Genomic DNA, 18,304 nt, shown 5'->3' with positions numbered 1-18,304 from the left:
GTATGCGAATGGGATGATTGATTAAATGTTACTGCTTAAATAGCTTTTATTTCTAACACACACAAAACAAATCAACATTGAATGAAGTAGGTTTCAACCTTTTGTCAAAACTGTTAGAGTTAAGGGTTTTACAGATGGGATTTTAGGAATCCCTTTTAATCACACATTAAATGAAGGGAAAAGTTAGTTCCAAAACTGAAAATTCTGTCATCAGTTACTCATTCTTCACTTGTCACAAACTTCTGCGGTTAAACACAAAATAGCTATTTTGAAAAATGTTGGAAACCTGTAACCATTGACATTCATAGTATTTGTTTTTCCGTCTATGGAAGTCAATAGTTATACGTTTCTAGCATTTTTGCAAAACCTACGTTTGTTCAACAGCAGAAAGAAACTTAAAGGAATGGAAACATTTGAAGGCGAGTAAGTGGAGTAAATTTTAATGTTTGTGTGAACTACTCTTTTAAAAAAATACTGGGAACAGCCATAAAAACAAATAGGTTTTTCAAAATTCTTTTGGAGTATACCGTTGTATCCAGAATTATGTATCAAGATCCATCTGTAAAAACCTTTAGAATTTAGATACACCGCCTGACAAAAGAATTGTTGTAGATCCAAGTTGAGAGAGCAACAAATTATAACTTGACTTCTAGTTGATCATTTGGAAAAGTAGCAGAAGGTAGATTTTTCTGGTGAATCATCTGTTGAACTGCATTCCAATCATCACAAATATTGCAGAAGAACTATGGTAACCCGCATTGACCCAAGATTCTCACAAAAATCAGTCAAGTTTGGTGAAGTAAAAGTCCAGGTTTGAGGTTACATTCAGTATCGGGAGTGTGTGAGAGATCTGCAGAGTAGATGGCAACAACAACAGCCTGAGGTATCAAGACATTTGTGCTGCCCATTACATTACAAACCACAGGAGAGGGCAAATTCTTCATCAGGATATAACACTCCTCATACTTCAGCCTCCACATCAAAGTTCCTGAAGGTGTTCCAGGATTGAAGGTCAAGGTGATCCAGGACTGGCCAGCCCAGTCACCAGAAATGAACATTATTAAGCATGTTTGGGGTAAAATGGAGGAGACACTGAAGAGAAATCTAAAGAATCTTGATGAACTCTGGGAGTCCATCAAGAACGCTTTCTTTGCCATTCCAGACTTTATAAAAAAGTTATTTGAGTGATTGCTGAGATGTATGGATGCAGTCCTTCAAGCTCATGTGAGTCATACACAATATTAATGCTTTTTTTTACTGCAGCATGACTTTATATTCTGTACTGTACATTATTTCTGTTAAGTGACAAGACTTTTGAGCAAAGTCAGACTTTACTGTCCTAATTAAATAATTAAAAATCAAGGCATGATCATATTTTATTTTGGTAAAATAAGCGTAATCTAGAGGCCTTTGCCTTTCATATAAGCCACTTCTAATACCACATGATCAAATCAACTAGAAGTCAAGTTGTTATGTTGTCCCTAAAACATGGATAGGTGACACAACTTTTGTGCGGATTGTATGAATAAAACTGTAGTGTTCGGTGTATGTAAGTCCTGCTGAAGGGGAGATTTATGGCTCAGCCCAACAGAAAAAAATTATCATTTTGAGAGAACAGTCTCTACAAATATGTATTTTATTTGAAATCCACACACAAATGAACAGAGTGCAACAAAAGACTGAAAAACAATAAACAAAATCTCAAAATGACAGATTCATTTAAGAGATTCATGTTTTTGCCTGCATCGTCTCCCCTAAATCCTGCTTCACTGTGAAACATCACCAGTTATCTAACAAAACGTTAAAAGAAAGATTAAAAGTGGAAAAATTGCTAGTTTGAGAACACAAAATGTCTGCTTTCTGTTTAAATGGTTATTTAGGTCAGCCACACACAGTTTTAACACACCATTTCAACAAGACAACACATTTTACGTCAAGTTTACTCAAGCAAAATAAAACGAGTCTTATAGTTGACAGATTCCATACATAAGTAGTTTCTTAAATGTACATTATATTATAAAAGATCTCATTAAACAGAGAAAAGTCTATACATATGCAAACTGTTCAATCATTGCATTACAATAATCAATATCATTGATTCAAGTGATTTAAACAACAGTTAATTTGTGGTTTTAGGAGGAAATAGTTTGAATAGTCTAGTCTGAATTCTTGCATATGGAGAAAGTGAGTAATATTCACAGTAATAAGGTAATAAAAGGTTAAACCAATTCAGACAAGCACCCTATAAACAACAAGACAAGTATGAAACAAAATGAAAGCATCTCTCGTCAGTTTAACAGGTGATTGACTAGTTTTTTTCATCTGCTATACATGTGTAAATGTTTTTGTCAGGAAAAGGTGGCGATCACTGGCAGTATTGCGTCAGCACATTCTCCTGATTGCCTCGGACAAGAAGAACTGGGGGTCGAAGATCACGCGACACAATCTCTAGCCAAGCCATGTAAAGAGGACTAGGACATGACCCTCTTCGCCCCACCGGCATTGTCCTGCCAAACAAAATATACAGAAAACTGACAGGTCAGAAAGCCACACGCACAAAGCTAGTTGATCCCTGTAGTTTTTATGTAATGTAAATTACATAATGGCACTATATGATTTAGAAAAACCACTCACACAACGATCAGTGCAGCATCTCTCGAGTAATCTTGAATAACTTCATTCAGCCGGATCTGTCGAAGAGACTACACAAACACAGAGCAAAAAAGTTGACTAAAAATATGACCTATGGATTACCAAGAAAGCATTTTTAAAACTCAAATTGAACCAAATGACCTTAGCTTTAAACGTCTCCATTTCCTCATCAGACACCATCCAGGAGAATTCCTTTGTTGCCTCATCGGCTTCTTGGCCGTCCTTTTGGACTGAGCTTACTCTATACGGAGCTATGAAGTCTTCAAACTTTCTAATGCTGATTCAGTCATTTGGAAACAGAAATACATTTAGTTTAATAGAAATACTTTCTCCTTTAGTTGAATAGGTCAGTGCAGATAGTTGCTAGAAGAATGGAATGAATGAAACCGTACTGTTCAGACTGCGGAGCTCCATTGATGTCTGGAAGAACTTGAATATCCTTGAAACCCAGACGGAACCTGCTGATCAGACCTTTGAGCCTGTTGAATGACAAATGCAAGCAATGACTAATAATTTATTGAGGAACATTGAAATTCATATTGTTAGAATTATTAGATTAATAAAATAACAAATAATTATCGATTAAATTATTTGTAGATTACTATTTATATATAAATAAATGTAATAAACAACAATGTATAATCAATATTTTGTATTATATTACATAATAAATTTGAGTAACAATTTAACAATATACATTAATGCAAATTTGAGAAAATATTTGACAAAAAGAAATATGCTTTTTCAAAGTCACATTCTGTTGAAAAAGTGAAAATATATATATTATATAATAAAAGTGAAAAAAAAAATATATATATATATATATATATATTTATTTTATTTTTATTTTTTTGGGAGGCAGTGGCACAGTAGGTAGTGCTGTCGCCTCAAAGCAAGAAGGTCGCTGGTTCGAACCTCGGCTCAGTTGGCGTTTCTGTGTGGAGTTTGCATGTTCTCCCTGCCTTCGCGTGGGTTTCCTCCGGGTGCTCCGGTTTCCCCCAAAGTACAAAGTCATGCGGTACAGGTGAATTGGGTAGGCTAAATTGTCCGTAGTGTATGAGTGTGCGTGTGTGAATGTGTGTGTGGATGTTTTCCAGAGATGGGTTGAGGCTGGAAGGGCATCCGCTGCGTAAAAACTTGCTGGATAAGTTGGCGGTTCATTACGCTGTGGTGACCCCAGATTAATAAAGGGACTAAGCCGACAAGAAAATGAATGAATGAATATTTCTTTTTTTACTTTTGTCATCAGGAGTAAACTAGTGGTTTTCATTTTTATTAATATTTTTTAAATAATCCTTGTCTTACTATATTTGTAATAACATATAGTTAATGTAGACTTAGTAACAAAATAACTAAAAACTTAACTAATTCCAAACTTTTGAATGTTAAACTATATTTACATGCAATATACACTCACCGGCCACTTTATTAGGTGTGTGTATGTTTGCAACATGGACAGTTTATTATTACATTTTACACAAACAGTAATATCACAAATAAGTCTGTACATACTCCTTTTTCTGTTCTTCAATCTGTTGAGCTTCACCTCCAACAAACACCCTCACTTTGCATCTTCCCCAGCGCTTCTTACGGGTCAAGAGGTAAGGGATCAATAGTGTCAAACCTGACAATACATTCAATAAAAATTGGCATGCAACTCATTAAAAAAACACATTATTTGTGTATCTACTAATCTCACCGCCATCATCGGAAAGCCAATACACATCAATGGTCTTCTTTCCTTGTCTAGTCTGAAATAAAGTGCTGGGCTGCGTCAGGGCCATTAGAGTCTCAGGATCCACTGCAACACAGGAGACTAATGTTTTAGCAAAGACATCAATGGTCAATAATAAATTTAATTAAGAATTGATGAATTTAGTATTTAAAGTATTTAAGTTCACAGAAAAATTGTGTTATTAATTACTCAACCCATGTTATTTCAAACCCCAGAAACCTTCATCTTCATCGTTCATCTTCGAAACACAAATTGTGAACTCCCTCAATCTCTGTAGATAGGAACGGTCCCTATACATAAGTCCAAAAAAGAACCAAATCTACTTTTGAGCACACCTCTGAACATACAATGTGAATATTTTTTAAAAGCTCTCTGTAATTATTAAATACTTATTTACAATATTTTGTAAGTACCTATGATATCGATATTGAGAATATTAATTTTGACATTTCAGCGTTGATCTATACTGAAGTCACGTGGAATGTTCTGAAAATTTTTTTGCTTTCTGGACTTTGAACATCTCAGGATTGTTACTGTCTATGGAAGATGAGCGAGCTCTCGAATTTCATCTAAATATCATAAATTGTGATCTAAAGATGAACGAGAATCGAAGGGTGAGTAATTAATAATAGTTTTTAAAAAATTTTTAAAGACTTTTAATACACACATGATGCTTCAATTGTGGGCGATGTAGGAGCTGTTGAGTTTGTGTCAAGTCCTTGTTCAGTAGATGTTTCAAATCCTAGATTCACTACAGCACAAAAGAAATTTCAAAATAAGCAATTAACTACATTAAAAAACGTAAACAAATTGTAGAATGGGAGTTTCTGTACCTTGAGCTTGGATTGTTCGAGTTATGTCAAGACCCTCCTTCATTCGAAGAACACAAACACCATATTGCAGGTCAAATGCATCACTGAAAATATATGGAACGATCACAAACCTTGACTTTGAAAACCAGAACTGAACATTGAAGGAACATGAAATTATGTGGGATACATACTGCAAAATTCCAACGTAGTTTTCAATAATGCCTGGTTGAACTTTACGCCAGTTCTTTTTATATCCCATCACTAAGACGTTAGGCTTCATCCGACCCAAACCCGTACTCTATAATAGAAACATCATAAACAGAATGACCAGATTGGTTTTGGTGATGCAGCTTCATCAGAAGGTAAAAAGTAAAGTAAGGTTGGAGGTTGGAGTATGAGTGTAGTGCGTTATGGGGCATGGGTGACCTGCAGCAACATCTGTACGCCGGTACGAAGATCATCAGCCACTACGGTGTGGTAGAAGGACTTTATCTTCCGATTGTTTAACCATTTTAAATGAGTACTGCTCATGGAGTCTGCGGTGCCAGGCGAGGGTCCACTCTGTCAACAACACACAATCAGTCAAAGAGGACATTGATATTACAAAGAAATATAGTTATAGAGATGAATTGTAGCGATAAAGATATAACTATAAAAATACACAAAAAAAGAAGCAAAATGAGCAATGTATCTTCTTTGATGATACATATATATATATATATATATATATATATATATATATATATATATATATATATATATATATATATATATATATATATATATATAAAGCTAAATAAATAATTATAAATATTTTAATAAATATTTACAAGGATAGTGCTTATTTTTAAACATAATTTCTGAGAGACAGCACATCGGCGGCCATTAGCCTGTCATTGAACAGAGCAAAAAGATTGACGTTGTTCATCCACAAGATGGCGACAGAGACTGCATAATAAGCCCTAGAGGACAGAACCCAGCGTAATTTTAAACTACAGCTGATCAAAACATTATAAAACTGGCAAGTGACTTTCTAAGTCGATATCTCTTTTTTGTATGTTGTCGTGCTTGATTTACACCATAGTAATTGTAGTGTGTTGGGTGTGAGATGGGACTCACATATTTGCAATGTATGTATTTTGTATTGGCCACTCTTCGTATAACCCTGAGTTACTTTTTAGCTGGCCATCTGTTTGTTTCTAATGAGTCTTCTGCTTTCGTTACTGCAGACTAGTTCAGTAAAAAGAAAGAAAGAAGAAATGCTTGCATGTGTTTAGCATTTTTCCTTATCGCAAACACGACAGCAATCTGGTAGTTTTTGCGCTGCTTTGGCTTTTTTGGGGTTAATTATTATGATGTCCCGATTGCAACAGAGAAATACTGGTAGATATTTCTGTAAACGGATGACATTTCATGCTGTTTAGTCTCATAATCTTAAAATGTGAGCAAAATCACCTCTGTTGTCATCACTTTAGACATTATGCAAGAGAATCATTCAAATACCAACTCTAAAGTAATGTTTGTGAAGTAGTAACGGTTTCTGCAGATGTGAATACATGGCAGAAGAAATTATTTCCTCATTCAAAAGGATTTTTAGACTCTCCGTTTTTGCTTTTCTTTTATTTATACACGATTATGCCATCAAACTGTTGCATAAATGCAATAACACAGGGCGATGTGCCTGTATATCGTCACTTGTGGGACACTACGGCATGAAGCTGTGCATGCCTCCCACCAGTGCCAAAATACAGCCACATCACATTGCTGCTTGTGGGATATTGCTCATATATATATATTAAAGCATTAATTTTATTAATGGCATTCATTTTCCTTCAGCTTATTCCCTGGTTTACCAGGGGTTATCACAGCTAAATGATCTGCCATAATAAAACATATATATTTATATATATTGACCATAGTGTACAGCAGGGGTCACCAATCCTGGTCCTGGAGGGCCGGTGTCCCTGCTGAGTTTAGCTCCAACTTGCCTCAAAACACCTGCCTGGATGTTTCAAGTATACCAAGTAAGAGCTTGACTAGCTAGTTCAGGTGTGTTTGATTAGGGTTGGAGCAAAAATCTGCAGGACACTGGCCCTCAAGGAACAATTTTGGTGACCACTGGTGTACAGTATGGATGTGCACTATGTTTTGCGATTGTTTTAGAACTTTTCATTCAGTTGCCTAAGGGAGAAATTACTAATAATAATAAACAGCAGAAAACGGTCAAACTACTCGCTCTACAAACAAGTGTGTTCACGACTACACATAAAAAGCAGAATAATATAATATGAAAATGTCAGTTTTGCAACATGAAGCAACATAACGAGATGTTTTTACCTCTAGAAATCAATGAAAGTGAATGAGCCTGGAAGTCTTAAGCCTAAAACATTCCAATGGCTGTTCCTGCTCGTCAAGAATAAGGTCAATACTGTAAGATTGATTTATTTTTGGTATTGGTGTTTGTATTTATTGTGTTAGGACAGACAGTAAGTAGCCATGAAGTTGGTGAGAGAGGGTGGGACAGGATCTGGAGAGGTACTTGGAATGCCCAAAGAGTAATGACACTATATGTTGGTGCACTGCCTATAAGGCTGTGGACCCTTTCACAAGCCTGTTATGACGCATTTAATAGTCATCATAATCTTAAATCTTTTGAAAGTTTTTAATATGCTGATTTAAAAAAGCATTAATAAATGTATCTTTGCGTCAAATTACAAAAGTACCGCTTATGTGAGGTGTTTCTAATGCAGCGTCTATGGGGCTTCTCTCCTCTGGCTGTGGTTATCAGTCTCACACAATTTTTTTCCTTTTTCTGAAAATCTTGATAACGCCATTGTAAAGTTTTTCTTTTATTATTTCAGCAAATAGGATTGTAAAAAATGATTAGTTGTACTCTCCCATTCACTACTTACTAAGTTTACCCAGCTATGATGTCTTCCGCTACTGAGAGTATACTGAGTCAATATATTTCTTGTATATTTTACATTAAATGTTTCTATGCATGAACTCACTGCAAGGACATTTGCGCATATCATCAGGCTTTGGTTCTTGGTGAAGGCACCGATAAAATCCACTAGGGAAGGCCGCGCACAGGGAGGCCCACTGAGGACCAAACACTGTGGCCTGAGAAAAAGAACAGATGGAAAAAAGTAGGACACAGAAAGAAACGACAAAAAGTGAGAATAGAAGCAGGGAGAAAGAGGAATGTAATATTCTGAATAAACCACAACATGGAAATCTGATTTGTGGACAGTACTGTTCCCACCTGTAATTTTTAATATGGTCTTCCACTTGATTAAGACCCACACACTGGGACAGTGCCATGTTATAAGAGCTGGCTTGCATTGATGAACCCCAGTTGACTTCTGCAATGTAAAAAATACGGATGCACTTAAGCACTGCGGGACAGCCTGCCAATATTACACTCATTTAGGTTTAGGTGAAATGCTAGATGGAATAATATGAGTTTCATGAAACAAATTGTTTCTGTCAAAGTCATGTGTTCACAAGCTTTAATGAGTGTAGGTGTCTTACCAGGTTTCTTATACAGCACATATCCCAGCAGGAAGATGACTATGCCAATGGCTATGAGAGCAGCCCACCAGGTCAGAAGAAACATGATGATCACAGACACTACCGCTCCCAGCAAAGACAACCACTTGCTGTAAAATCGAAAAGTTGGACGCCAGCCTGCGCACACACACACACACACACACACACACACACACACACAACACACGAGAACGCTTGAGTGAGCATCAGAATGAGTAAGGCTATTTCGAGACCTGTGAGTTTATTGTAGCATGCTGGTTTATGAGAATACAAATGACTGAAATAAAAATATAAAACTACTGCCGGAAAACTAAATTTGTTTGCGTTATAGTCATTATATCAACTGAGTGAGCCTGCGGTGGTTATTGTGTGCACCACTGAACCCATTAACAAGCCACTATTAAAAAATAAACACACATACTGCATCATAAAGTGTTAGTTTAACCTAATTGGTTTAATGTATTGGTTTACCTGGTGAGTTAGTTATTGAGGCATGGAAACAGCTGAAGTTGATGAGGGCGTAGGAGCAGAGGAAAAAGTTGGAAATGATGGGAGCAATGGTGTTCAGCTCGGCTAAAATATAAATGACAACATTTGGAAATTGCTTCAATAAAAGAAACAGATTTATTAATACAGTATTCAAGTAAATTTTAAGTTGTTTACCAATAAGAATAAAGCATATAGCAATGATATAAGCTAGCAAGTAGCTTCTTAGTGGTTCGTTATTCTTCCCATAACCTTTCCCGAAAAATCCAATGCCTGGATACAGTTTGTCCTTGCAAAGGCACTATAGGGCAACGAGGATCAGAAAAGATATTAGTAAAAAATACTGAAGATGATATAATTGAGGAATGAATAAAGATGTTCAAGATGACAGCCTTACCTGGAAAACCTTAGGAGCGGACACCAGACAGGCTAGGGCTGAGGAAAGGGTGGCTCCAAAAATCCCAGCAGTGATCAGAGGAGCGACTGCAGAAACCATGCTCATACTCTGAAATCAAATATGACAGAAAAATGAATCATTTATAATAGTGGTTATCAAAGTGGGGGTCGGGACCCCCCGAGGGGTTGCAGGACAACGAAGGGGGGGTCGCCTGGTGTTTTCCAAAAATCTATTTATTTAACCATAAGAGTTACTGCATTTTATCCATAACCTACTGAAGAGAAAAAAATAGTCGTTTATAGTTACTATATACTATATAGTTACTATAGTAGCTTATAGTTACTAGTTCTATTGGATTGCAACCCCTGGGGAAATTACATTATATTAAAGACACAGCAATAGCGTCAGATGCAGCAGATTGGTTTTATAACAGCAGGTTAAACTTTCTGGCCCGTTTACAGCACTGACATACATTATAAAAATTAAACAAAGAATAGACTTGGGTCTATTGGTGTGTGTGCACCATTGCATGCCAGGTTTCTGTATTTAATACCACCTCAGAGGATATTGGAGGTCTCAAGTCACTGGCATTGTCATTTTGGGGGTCGCGGGCTGAAAAGTTTGGGAAACCCTGATTAATAATACTGTATTCATCACATAGGGGACATGATTGTGATTCAGCAGTCAAAACAGACTAGCAGACCTGTGTGTGTGTATGGGTGTATGTTTACTCCTCTGGCATCAACAAGGCCTTTTACCCTACAGAACTGCCACTGGATGTTTTCTGTTTTCCAGACTATTGCTTTTAAATTTATGTTAGAGTTAGAGTTGGGTGTGCAGATTCTAGCAATTTCTGAAAAATTCAAACCAGCCTGTCTGGCAACAACAGCCATATTAAAAGTCATTTAAATCAGTGTCTCTCCACCACGATCCTGGAGGACCACCAACACTACATGGATGTCTCACACCCATTACAGGTCTTTTGTTCATTCATTCATTTTCTTTTCGGCTTAGTCCCTTTATTAATCAAGGATCGCCACAGCAGAATGAACCGCCAACTTATCCTGCTCATTTTACGCAGCGGATGGCCTTCCAGCCGCAACCCAGCACTGGGAAACACCCATACTCTCTTGCATTTACACTCACACATACACTACGGCCATTTTATTTTTATTGAACTCACCTGTACTGCATGTCTTTGGACTATGAGGAAACAGAGCACCAGGAGGAAACCCACGAGAACATGCACAACTCCACACAGAAATGCCAACTGGCCCAGACGGGGCCAAACCAACCTTGCTGTGAGGCAACAGTGCTATCCACTGCGCCATTGTGTCGCCCCTTACAGCTCTTTGCTAAAGAGCTGATGATCTGAATCAGGTGTGTTTGGTTGAGGAGACATGAAAAATGTGCAGTGTTGGTGGTCCTCCAGGAACGTGGTTGAGAAACACAGATTTATATCACCCTTGATCCTCATTCAAATGCTCAATTTAAACAAATAAACGACTGTCTTGACCATGTTTTCATGTCCAAATATTTTAGGTTGCGGTTTCCATTTAATTAGTTGATAAGATATGAATGCTACATAATAGTTGAACAGGTGTACCGAATAGTATTATTAATAATAATGATAATAATAATAATAATGATATTAATAATAATCAATTAATATATTAATATATAATAAATATATTTTTACTTATTTAGTTATATTTCCAATTATTTTCCTAATATCATTCATTTTATATGTTAAATCAAAGCTAAATTATTCTGTCTAAATGACTTATTATTGGCTGGGTCAATATATAGGAGCATTTCCCATTAATGCACCATAGTTGTCTGTTATACTGTATAGAAAAGATCAATTGTGTGTATTTTTGTTTCTCCAGCGGCACCTGGTAATAGTTGCTGAGTCCATAAGTGCAGGTGTTGTTGGTCATACAGTCAGTAAAGTTCCAGCCATAGTTGCAGCCCACTCCCAGACACTCCCCAGTCAATGATGATATGGTGTCATTCACATCACCAGAAGCATCACGCACCACACAGGAGCCTGAAATGCATTAAAGAGCACACCAACAGGGACTTAATATCACTGTGCATGTAACTGGATGTGATTTTGGGCACAGAAAAATCAACAGGTTAGGTATTTTGTTGTTAGACAACTCCCACACTTACCAATGGTAGCTGAGATGATAAGATAAGACACAGTGGTCCAAAAAATGGCCAGCATTGTTCCACGAGGTATAGCGACATTTGGATCCTACAGGAAGTTTTGTTTGTGAAAATAGAAAGCTTTGAGAGGTCTGCAAATGTACTTAATTGGAAGAGACGTTACTGTGACTTGGAGCTCAACTTGCCTTCAGATCTCCGGAGATATTAGCCCCCGCAAGGATGCCTGTAGCTGAGGGGAAGAAGATGGAAAACATGCCAAAGAAACTGCCCTCCGGTCCACGCCAGCCAGGCACAAAGTTTGTCGCAAAAATATCAGCTATTGGGCACAAATTGAGACATTTTAGGAGGAACATATGGTCGCGTAATCTGGTTAGCACTCAGAAAATGAGGATGGAGTGTTATTATTAGCAAATTTGTGCAACATATTGACTGCAATGCACTCTGACCTCGGTAGCTGAAAAATCCTCTGGCTTGCTTCTGTGGTGTGGCTGGTATTATGGTTCCAATGATGTAGCTGGCAAAGGATATCATTATGACAAAGAAGAACAAGACTTGGGCCTGGGAGAGGAACAAAAGCAACGCTGATTTTAGCTAGATAACTAGGTACACTGCTTAAAATCGCTTTCTTTGTGAAACAAACCTTGGATTCCCATTCCATTCCAGCCATTGAGATGGCCAGCAGGCAGGTGACAGTGATCACTCCGATGATGCGGATATCGTTAAGCTTGTCAACCATGCTAACCTCAGTCTCCTGTTAGGAATCAGAAAAATGGTTCAGACATGGGAAATAATCAATTAAAGGGAACAAGAAATGAACATTTTATGTTAAAGGGGACATATTATGCTCCTTTTTACAGGATGTAAAATGAGTTTGATGTATCTATAGTGTGTATGCGAAGTTTCAGCTCAAAATACCACACATATAATTCTATAACTCTTTGAAACTGCCCCTTTTAGACTGGTGCCATTTTGTTGACTGTCGCTTTAAATTCAATTAAGATTGTGTTCTTGTCAAACAAGGGTGGAGCTACAAATGCATATGTGTCAGCATAGCAGCAGATTCAAAACGATAAAGCTGGTCGGCTGCTTCTCACTAAGGGCTGTCTATGCTAATGAGAAAGAGATTGTCTCTAATGAGTCGGGTTTTCCCCATGTTCCGCGGTTATAACGAGTGGTTGTTTGAGTTATTGCCTTTCTATCAGCTGGAACAAGTCTGGTCATTCTCCTCTGACCTCTGGCATCAACAAGGCATTTGCGCCCACAGAACTGCTGCTCACTGGATATTTTCAATTTTTTTGAACCATTCTCTGAACCCTAGAGATGGTTGTGCGTGAAAATCTCAGTAGATCAGCAGTTTCTGAAATACTCAGACCAGCCCATCTGGCACCAAGCAACCATGCCACATTCAAAGTCACTGAAATCACATTACTTCCCTATTCTGATGCTCGGTTTGAACTGCAACAGATCGTCTTGACCATGTCTACTCGCCTAAATGCATTGAGTTGCTCCCATGTGATTGGCTGATAAAACAATGTGTAAACAGGTGTACCTAATAAAGTGGCCACAAACAGTGCTACACAACTGTGTTTAAACTCATTATAAAAAGTGCTTTTTGAACCCTTTCATTCAAAACCAGGCAACAAGCAGATAATTCAAAATTTCTCTTTAGTGGTTTATGTGAAGAAAATATGCATAAAAAGCGATGTGCCATGTAATTACAATTCAATGTATATTTATTACTCTTTAAAAAAATACTAATGCCAAGGGCATACACTATAGTGAATACTGATGTCTCCTTTTAAAAACAACCACTACTTTCTTAATACTCAAATCTTTGATTTAAATCAGTGGTTCAGAGCATAAAGTTTCAGTGGTTCTCCTGCGACAGTGTCTGCTTTTATAGTTGGTCTCAGTTTAGTTACAAACTAAACAACCCTGTAAAATTAATAAAATGAGCACATATTTTTAAGACACTTGATATTTAATGTTATTAGATTATTAGTTAAACACTTTTATTAGATTAGACTTTCAGTAAAATGTTTGCACTGTGTACAAACAAACTTCAGTTGCTACATCCCTATCCATATAACCTGCCACCTCAACAGTGCTTTATAGTTCAATCCTAAAAAAATACCCATATTAATCAATACCCATATTATTATGATGGGTCAGAATTAGCCTGTGTATATATATCACCCACCTGCATGAGTACCTGCACCGTTTCGGCAAATCCCACTGTGTGCATGGCTACAGCCACAGCATTCGCAAAAGCGAAAATAAGCCCAATCGAGCCACCAAGTTCCGGACCCAAACTCCGAGAGATCAGAAAATATGTTCCACCTGGAAAAAAAACAAAGTATAGGTACTCAGTGCTGATTTATGATGGTTATTACATTATTAAACATAAAAAAACAATACTGTGAGATTTAAAAGACAGTAATCATGTTAAGTATATTGTTTGGTAATCATACGTGTCAAATCTTTATTTATTAAACTGTAATTACCCCCTTTGACTTTGCCATTAGTAGCAATAGCCGATGTGGACAAGCCAGTTATGCCCGTTATAGAGGAGGAGACCAAGATTATAATCCAAGTCAGACCTTTGAAGTGAAGAGGAACATGTTCACTTTAATAAAATGCATTACAAAACTCTGACACACAGCAGTTTCTCACAGCATATGATTTAACAGCCCTAAGGGGTTTTCTAAAAAAGTCTTGAGGGAATTTGATGCTAAAACACACAAACAGGGATCAAGACATACTGTATAACAACAGAGATTGACATACCTATCCCTGCCTGAGCTGTGATCCAGGGGAGCCTCAGGTACAGAATGACACCCCAGATATTCAGCATACAGCGGATCTACAGGGAGTACAAGAAGACGGTGATGCTCCAGCAGAGTAACACAACGAGTAAATGATTTCTGCTTAACTTCACTTAGCTGTTTGAAGAATTGTATTTTTTTACTCATTTACAAACACAATTAAAACACCCAAAATGGATGAATTTGCCTAAATATTCTTTTAAAAACAAAATTATTTTCGGGCAAAGTGATCAACAAAAAAATGAGATTATGAGAGCTTGCCAGAGGATGATTAATATTAAAGGTAATTGTCGCTTTTATAAATCTCATTTCTGCCTTTTTTTCTTTCAGAAATGCATCTCATGATTCAGACTCTTCTATGATGTGAGTGTGAGTTTATATTATATACTTGCAACTTGCTATTTTTTTATTTGCAATTGACGTAAAATGTCTTGTTTTATCTCACAATTCTGAATTTACTTCTCAGAAATGCTATTTTAGTAATGAGCTATAAACTTATTCTAACACATTTTTAAAATTTTTTATAAGTAATATTTTTATTCAAAATTGCTTATTAATTTCTTGCAATTAGGGCTTCACAGTTTGTACATCTCACATTTGTGGCAATTGTTTTTTTTTTTGTCTCACGATTTGAAAAACAAAATCTCAGAAATGAGTTTATGTCTTACGGTTATGAGTTAAAAAGTCACAGATCTTAATTTTATTTATCAATATTATATCAGAATTGAGAGAAGTATTTTTAAATTGAGAAATGTGAGAAAAGAGTGATTAGTGAGACAAAGATTCAAAATAACATTGTTATTGCCAAAAACAGGCTTATCAGCTTTAAATTGTTAAAACAATAGAGGTCACACTTTACAATAAGGTTCATTAGTTACTGTAAAGTAATGCATTTACTAACATGAACAAACACTGAACAATACATTTACTACAGTATTTATTCATTTTAATTAACGTTAGTTAATGAAAATACAGTTGTTAATTGTTAGTTTGTTAACTCATGGTGCATTAACTAATGTTAACAAGCATGGACTTAAATGTTAATAATGTATTATTAAATGTTCAAATATGATTAATAAATGCTGTACATGTGTTGTTCATGATTAGTTCATGTTAGTAAATGCATTAACTAATGAACCTTATTGTAAAGTGTTACCGTAGAAACATAAATTTATCAACTAAAAATCACCATAAGATTATACAAAGTTTTAAAAAGTTATGTTAGATCTATAGAAAGACTCATTCATTCAGTTTCCTTCAGTTTAGTCCCTTTGTTCATGACGGGTCGCCACAGTGGAATGAACCGCCAACTTATCCAGCATAACACCCATATACACACACTCTCAAACACTTCGGTCAATTTAGTATATTTAATTTACTTATACCACACTGAGGAAACCCAGACGAACATGTAACTCCACACAGAAATGCCAACTGGGACTCAAACAGCACCATTTCTTTGCAAATACATATTCATAATGTATTGGAATTGCATTTCTGTATAACCAAGTGGGACCCTACAAGCATCATGTTAAACACTGTAAAAAAACTGCGTTCCTCACAATTCCTTCATAATGAACACAAATCCAATAAGTTAACTTAATAAGTTTTGCAAATTTAAATGGATTGTACATAAAACAAATGAGTTGTCCCAAAAAACTTAAAGAATTGTGTTGTTTCAGCTTTTTTAAATAAGTAGTTTGAACAAGCAGCAAAAATCTTCTTTTTTTTGAGTTTGTCCTCATACCATGACTCCTTGAGCCCATCCAAAGCGAGCGGGTTCTGGAGGTGGTTCAGTGGGCTCATCTTCATCCTCTGGACTCTGTTTGTCCACACTGGACTCCTCATACAGGGGAGGTGGAGAGGGGTCATCCTGACACACACACACACACACACACACACACAAATAAAAACAATAATAATAAAAGTCCCTTCCGTTGTGGAATCATCACTGACTTTCCTTACAATATTGGGATGATAATATTGTACAGGTAAGTCATTCCTACCTGAGGGTTGGAGTGCAGCTCAAAAAGAGATGGTCTGGATTTCTTGGCTCTCCCGAAAACCTCAGTGTTGGTGTAGAAGTCGTAACTCGGTGGTGCATCCAGCGTGTCATATCCAGAAAAGACACCAGAGCTGCGTGAGGCCACGCTGTCAGTGTCATAACTGCTACATCCACCCAAACTGAACTTACGGTCGTCTCCATTGCTCAGCGAGGAGACTGAAAATGGGCTTCTGGCGCTTTGGAGGTTCATCCCGTCATTGGTCTGCTGGATCAAGTAAAAGCGAGGGCTTTGGCTGAAGGGTTATATTATTATACCTGAGCCGGAAGGGACCACTTATGGATGTATGACTAGTGTGAAATTATATTCAGGAGCTTTTGTGAGGGTCATTAATTCCTAATTGTTGCTGCAGGGCCCGCAGCTTGTACTGGGGCTTGTAAACATCATCAGGACATGTAATGACTCAGATCTGTGGTCAGATATCCTTGACTTTACTGCTCAAGGACAACTGACCTGTGGCATGCAGGAGAAACAATACATGATCAGTTTGTGTGGTTGTCAGTGTGTTTGATTGAGAGAATTATTGGATTATGCTATGAATATTTTCTTTTATTAGGCTTAGCAATAGCAATCAGGCTCTAAGGGGTTTTACTATTGACCCAGTCTTGACTCACACATCTATATTTGTAAGACTTGCAAACACTGTAAAATATTTATGGGTCCCACACAATTCCTTCATGTTGTCCCAACACAAATCAATTAAGTTAATTGAATTGTTTTTACGAATTTAAGTAGATTGACCATGAAACAATAAAGTTGTCCCTCCAAAAATTCAACTGATTCAGCTCATTTTAAATAAGTAGTTTTAACAAGCAGCAAAAATAGTTATATTTTGAATTACAATAGTCTGAATAATGACTTCTAATCCCAATATGTTAATTTAACTGAGAATAATTAATGTAAGATTTTAGATGTTTTTTAATAGATTTTTTTATTTAATTTCCTTAACCTATTCAGGGTGTGGTAGAAATAAAGCTTGTTCTATAACAGTGGATTCTACATTTAATGAGCTTCTTTAATTGAGATAATTATTTATATAAGTTATAATTTATACTGTATATATTGCAATGCATTTTGTAGCCTGTGTTTTTTTTTTTTTTTTGGTGAGTAATCATTATGCTTCAACATTACTAGCCAAATAACAATATACTGGCAAACTGTTCGTATTTGTTTTCATATTTAATTTAAATCATTCTGGAGTTATGTTCCACTTTACTTTATCATGCATTTCTATATGTTTTTCATATTTTTGATTGATTGATTAAGCATTGTTGTACCATGGCAAAACTTTCAGAAGAATGATTAACTTAATTTAATTAAATTTTATTTAAAAACGAGTTCCTACTTATTTACAAAAATTGTCAAGTTTTGTTTTTAGCCTATAAAACTTTAGCCTTGTTTTAGCCTATCTTGTGATTATAATGTTTTTTTTTTTTAATGTTTTTTGATTGATTTAGGCTTTGTTGAGCCTTCACCATATCTCCAAACCATGGCAAAGCGTTCAGAACAATGATTTATACATGAACGTTTTTTGGTTGACATAATTATTACTTTCATTTTATGTTTAATTTAACTCAATTTGATTAACTACTATTCAAAAACGAGTTCCT

At 36.3% G+C, this 18,304-nt stretch overlaps 1 protein-coding gene across 1 annotated transcript; it reads right to left on the bottom strand.

The window, feature by feature from the left end:
• Positions 1-1,617: 1,617 nt before the first annotated feature.
• On the bottom strand, positions 1,618-16,890 carry slc12a3 (solute carrier family 12 member 3). The gene is given in 26 exon segments (NM_001045080.1): positions 1,618-2,507; positions 2,635-2,702; positions 2,794-2,929; positions 3,045-3,131; positions 4,165-4,276; positions 4,352-4,453; positions 5,055-5,138; positions 5,221-5,303; positions 5,391-5,497; positions 5,626-5,760; positions 8,211-8,322; positions 8,465-8,564; positions 8,734-8,889; positions 9,223-9,324; positions 9,415-9,538; positions 9,635-9,742; positions 11,530-11,684; positions 11,810-11,894; positions 11,992-12,122; positions 12,253-12,364; positions 12,447-12,557; positions 14,007-14,146; positions 14,311-14,406; positions 14,594-14,669; positions 16,379-16,504; positions 16,638-16,890. Coding segments are annotated over 26 exon segments (3,039 nt in total). The 5' UTR covers positions 16,887-16,890; the 3' UTR covers positions 1,618-2,365.
• Positions 16,891-18,304: the final 1,414 nt, after the last annotated feature.

The sequence above is a fragment of the Danio rerio genome, chromosome 18 (genome assembly GCF_052040795.2).
Source record: "Danio rerio strain M-AB ecotype USA chromosome 18, GRCz13ab, whole genome shotgun sequence".
Taxonomy (NCBI): Eukaryota; Metazoa; Chordata; class Actinopteri; order Cypriniformes; family Danionidae; genus Danio; species Danio rerio.
The sequence above is the reverse complement of the archived record's forward strand: the minus strand, read 5'-3'. Positions and strand labels throughout refer to the sequence as shown.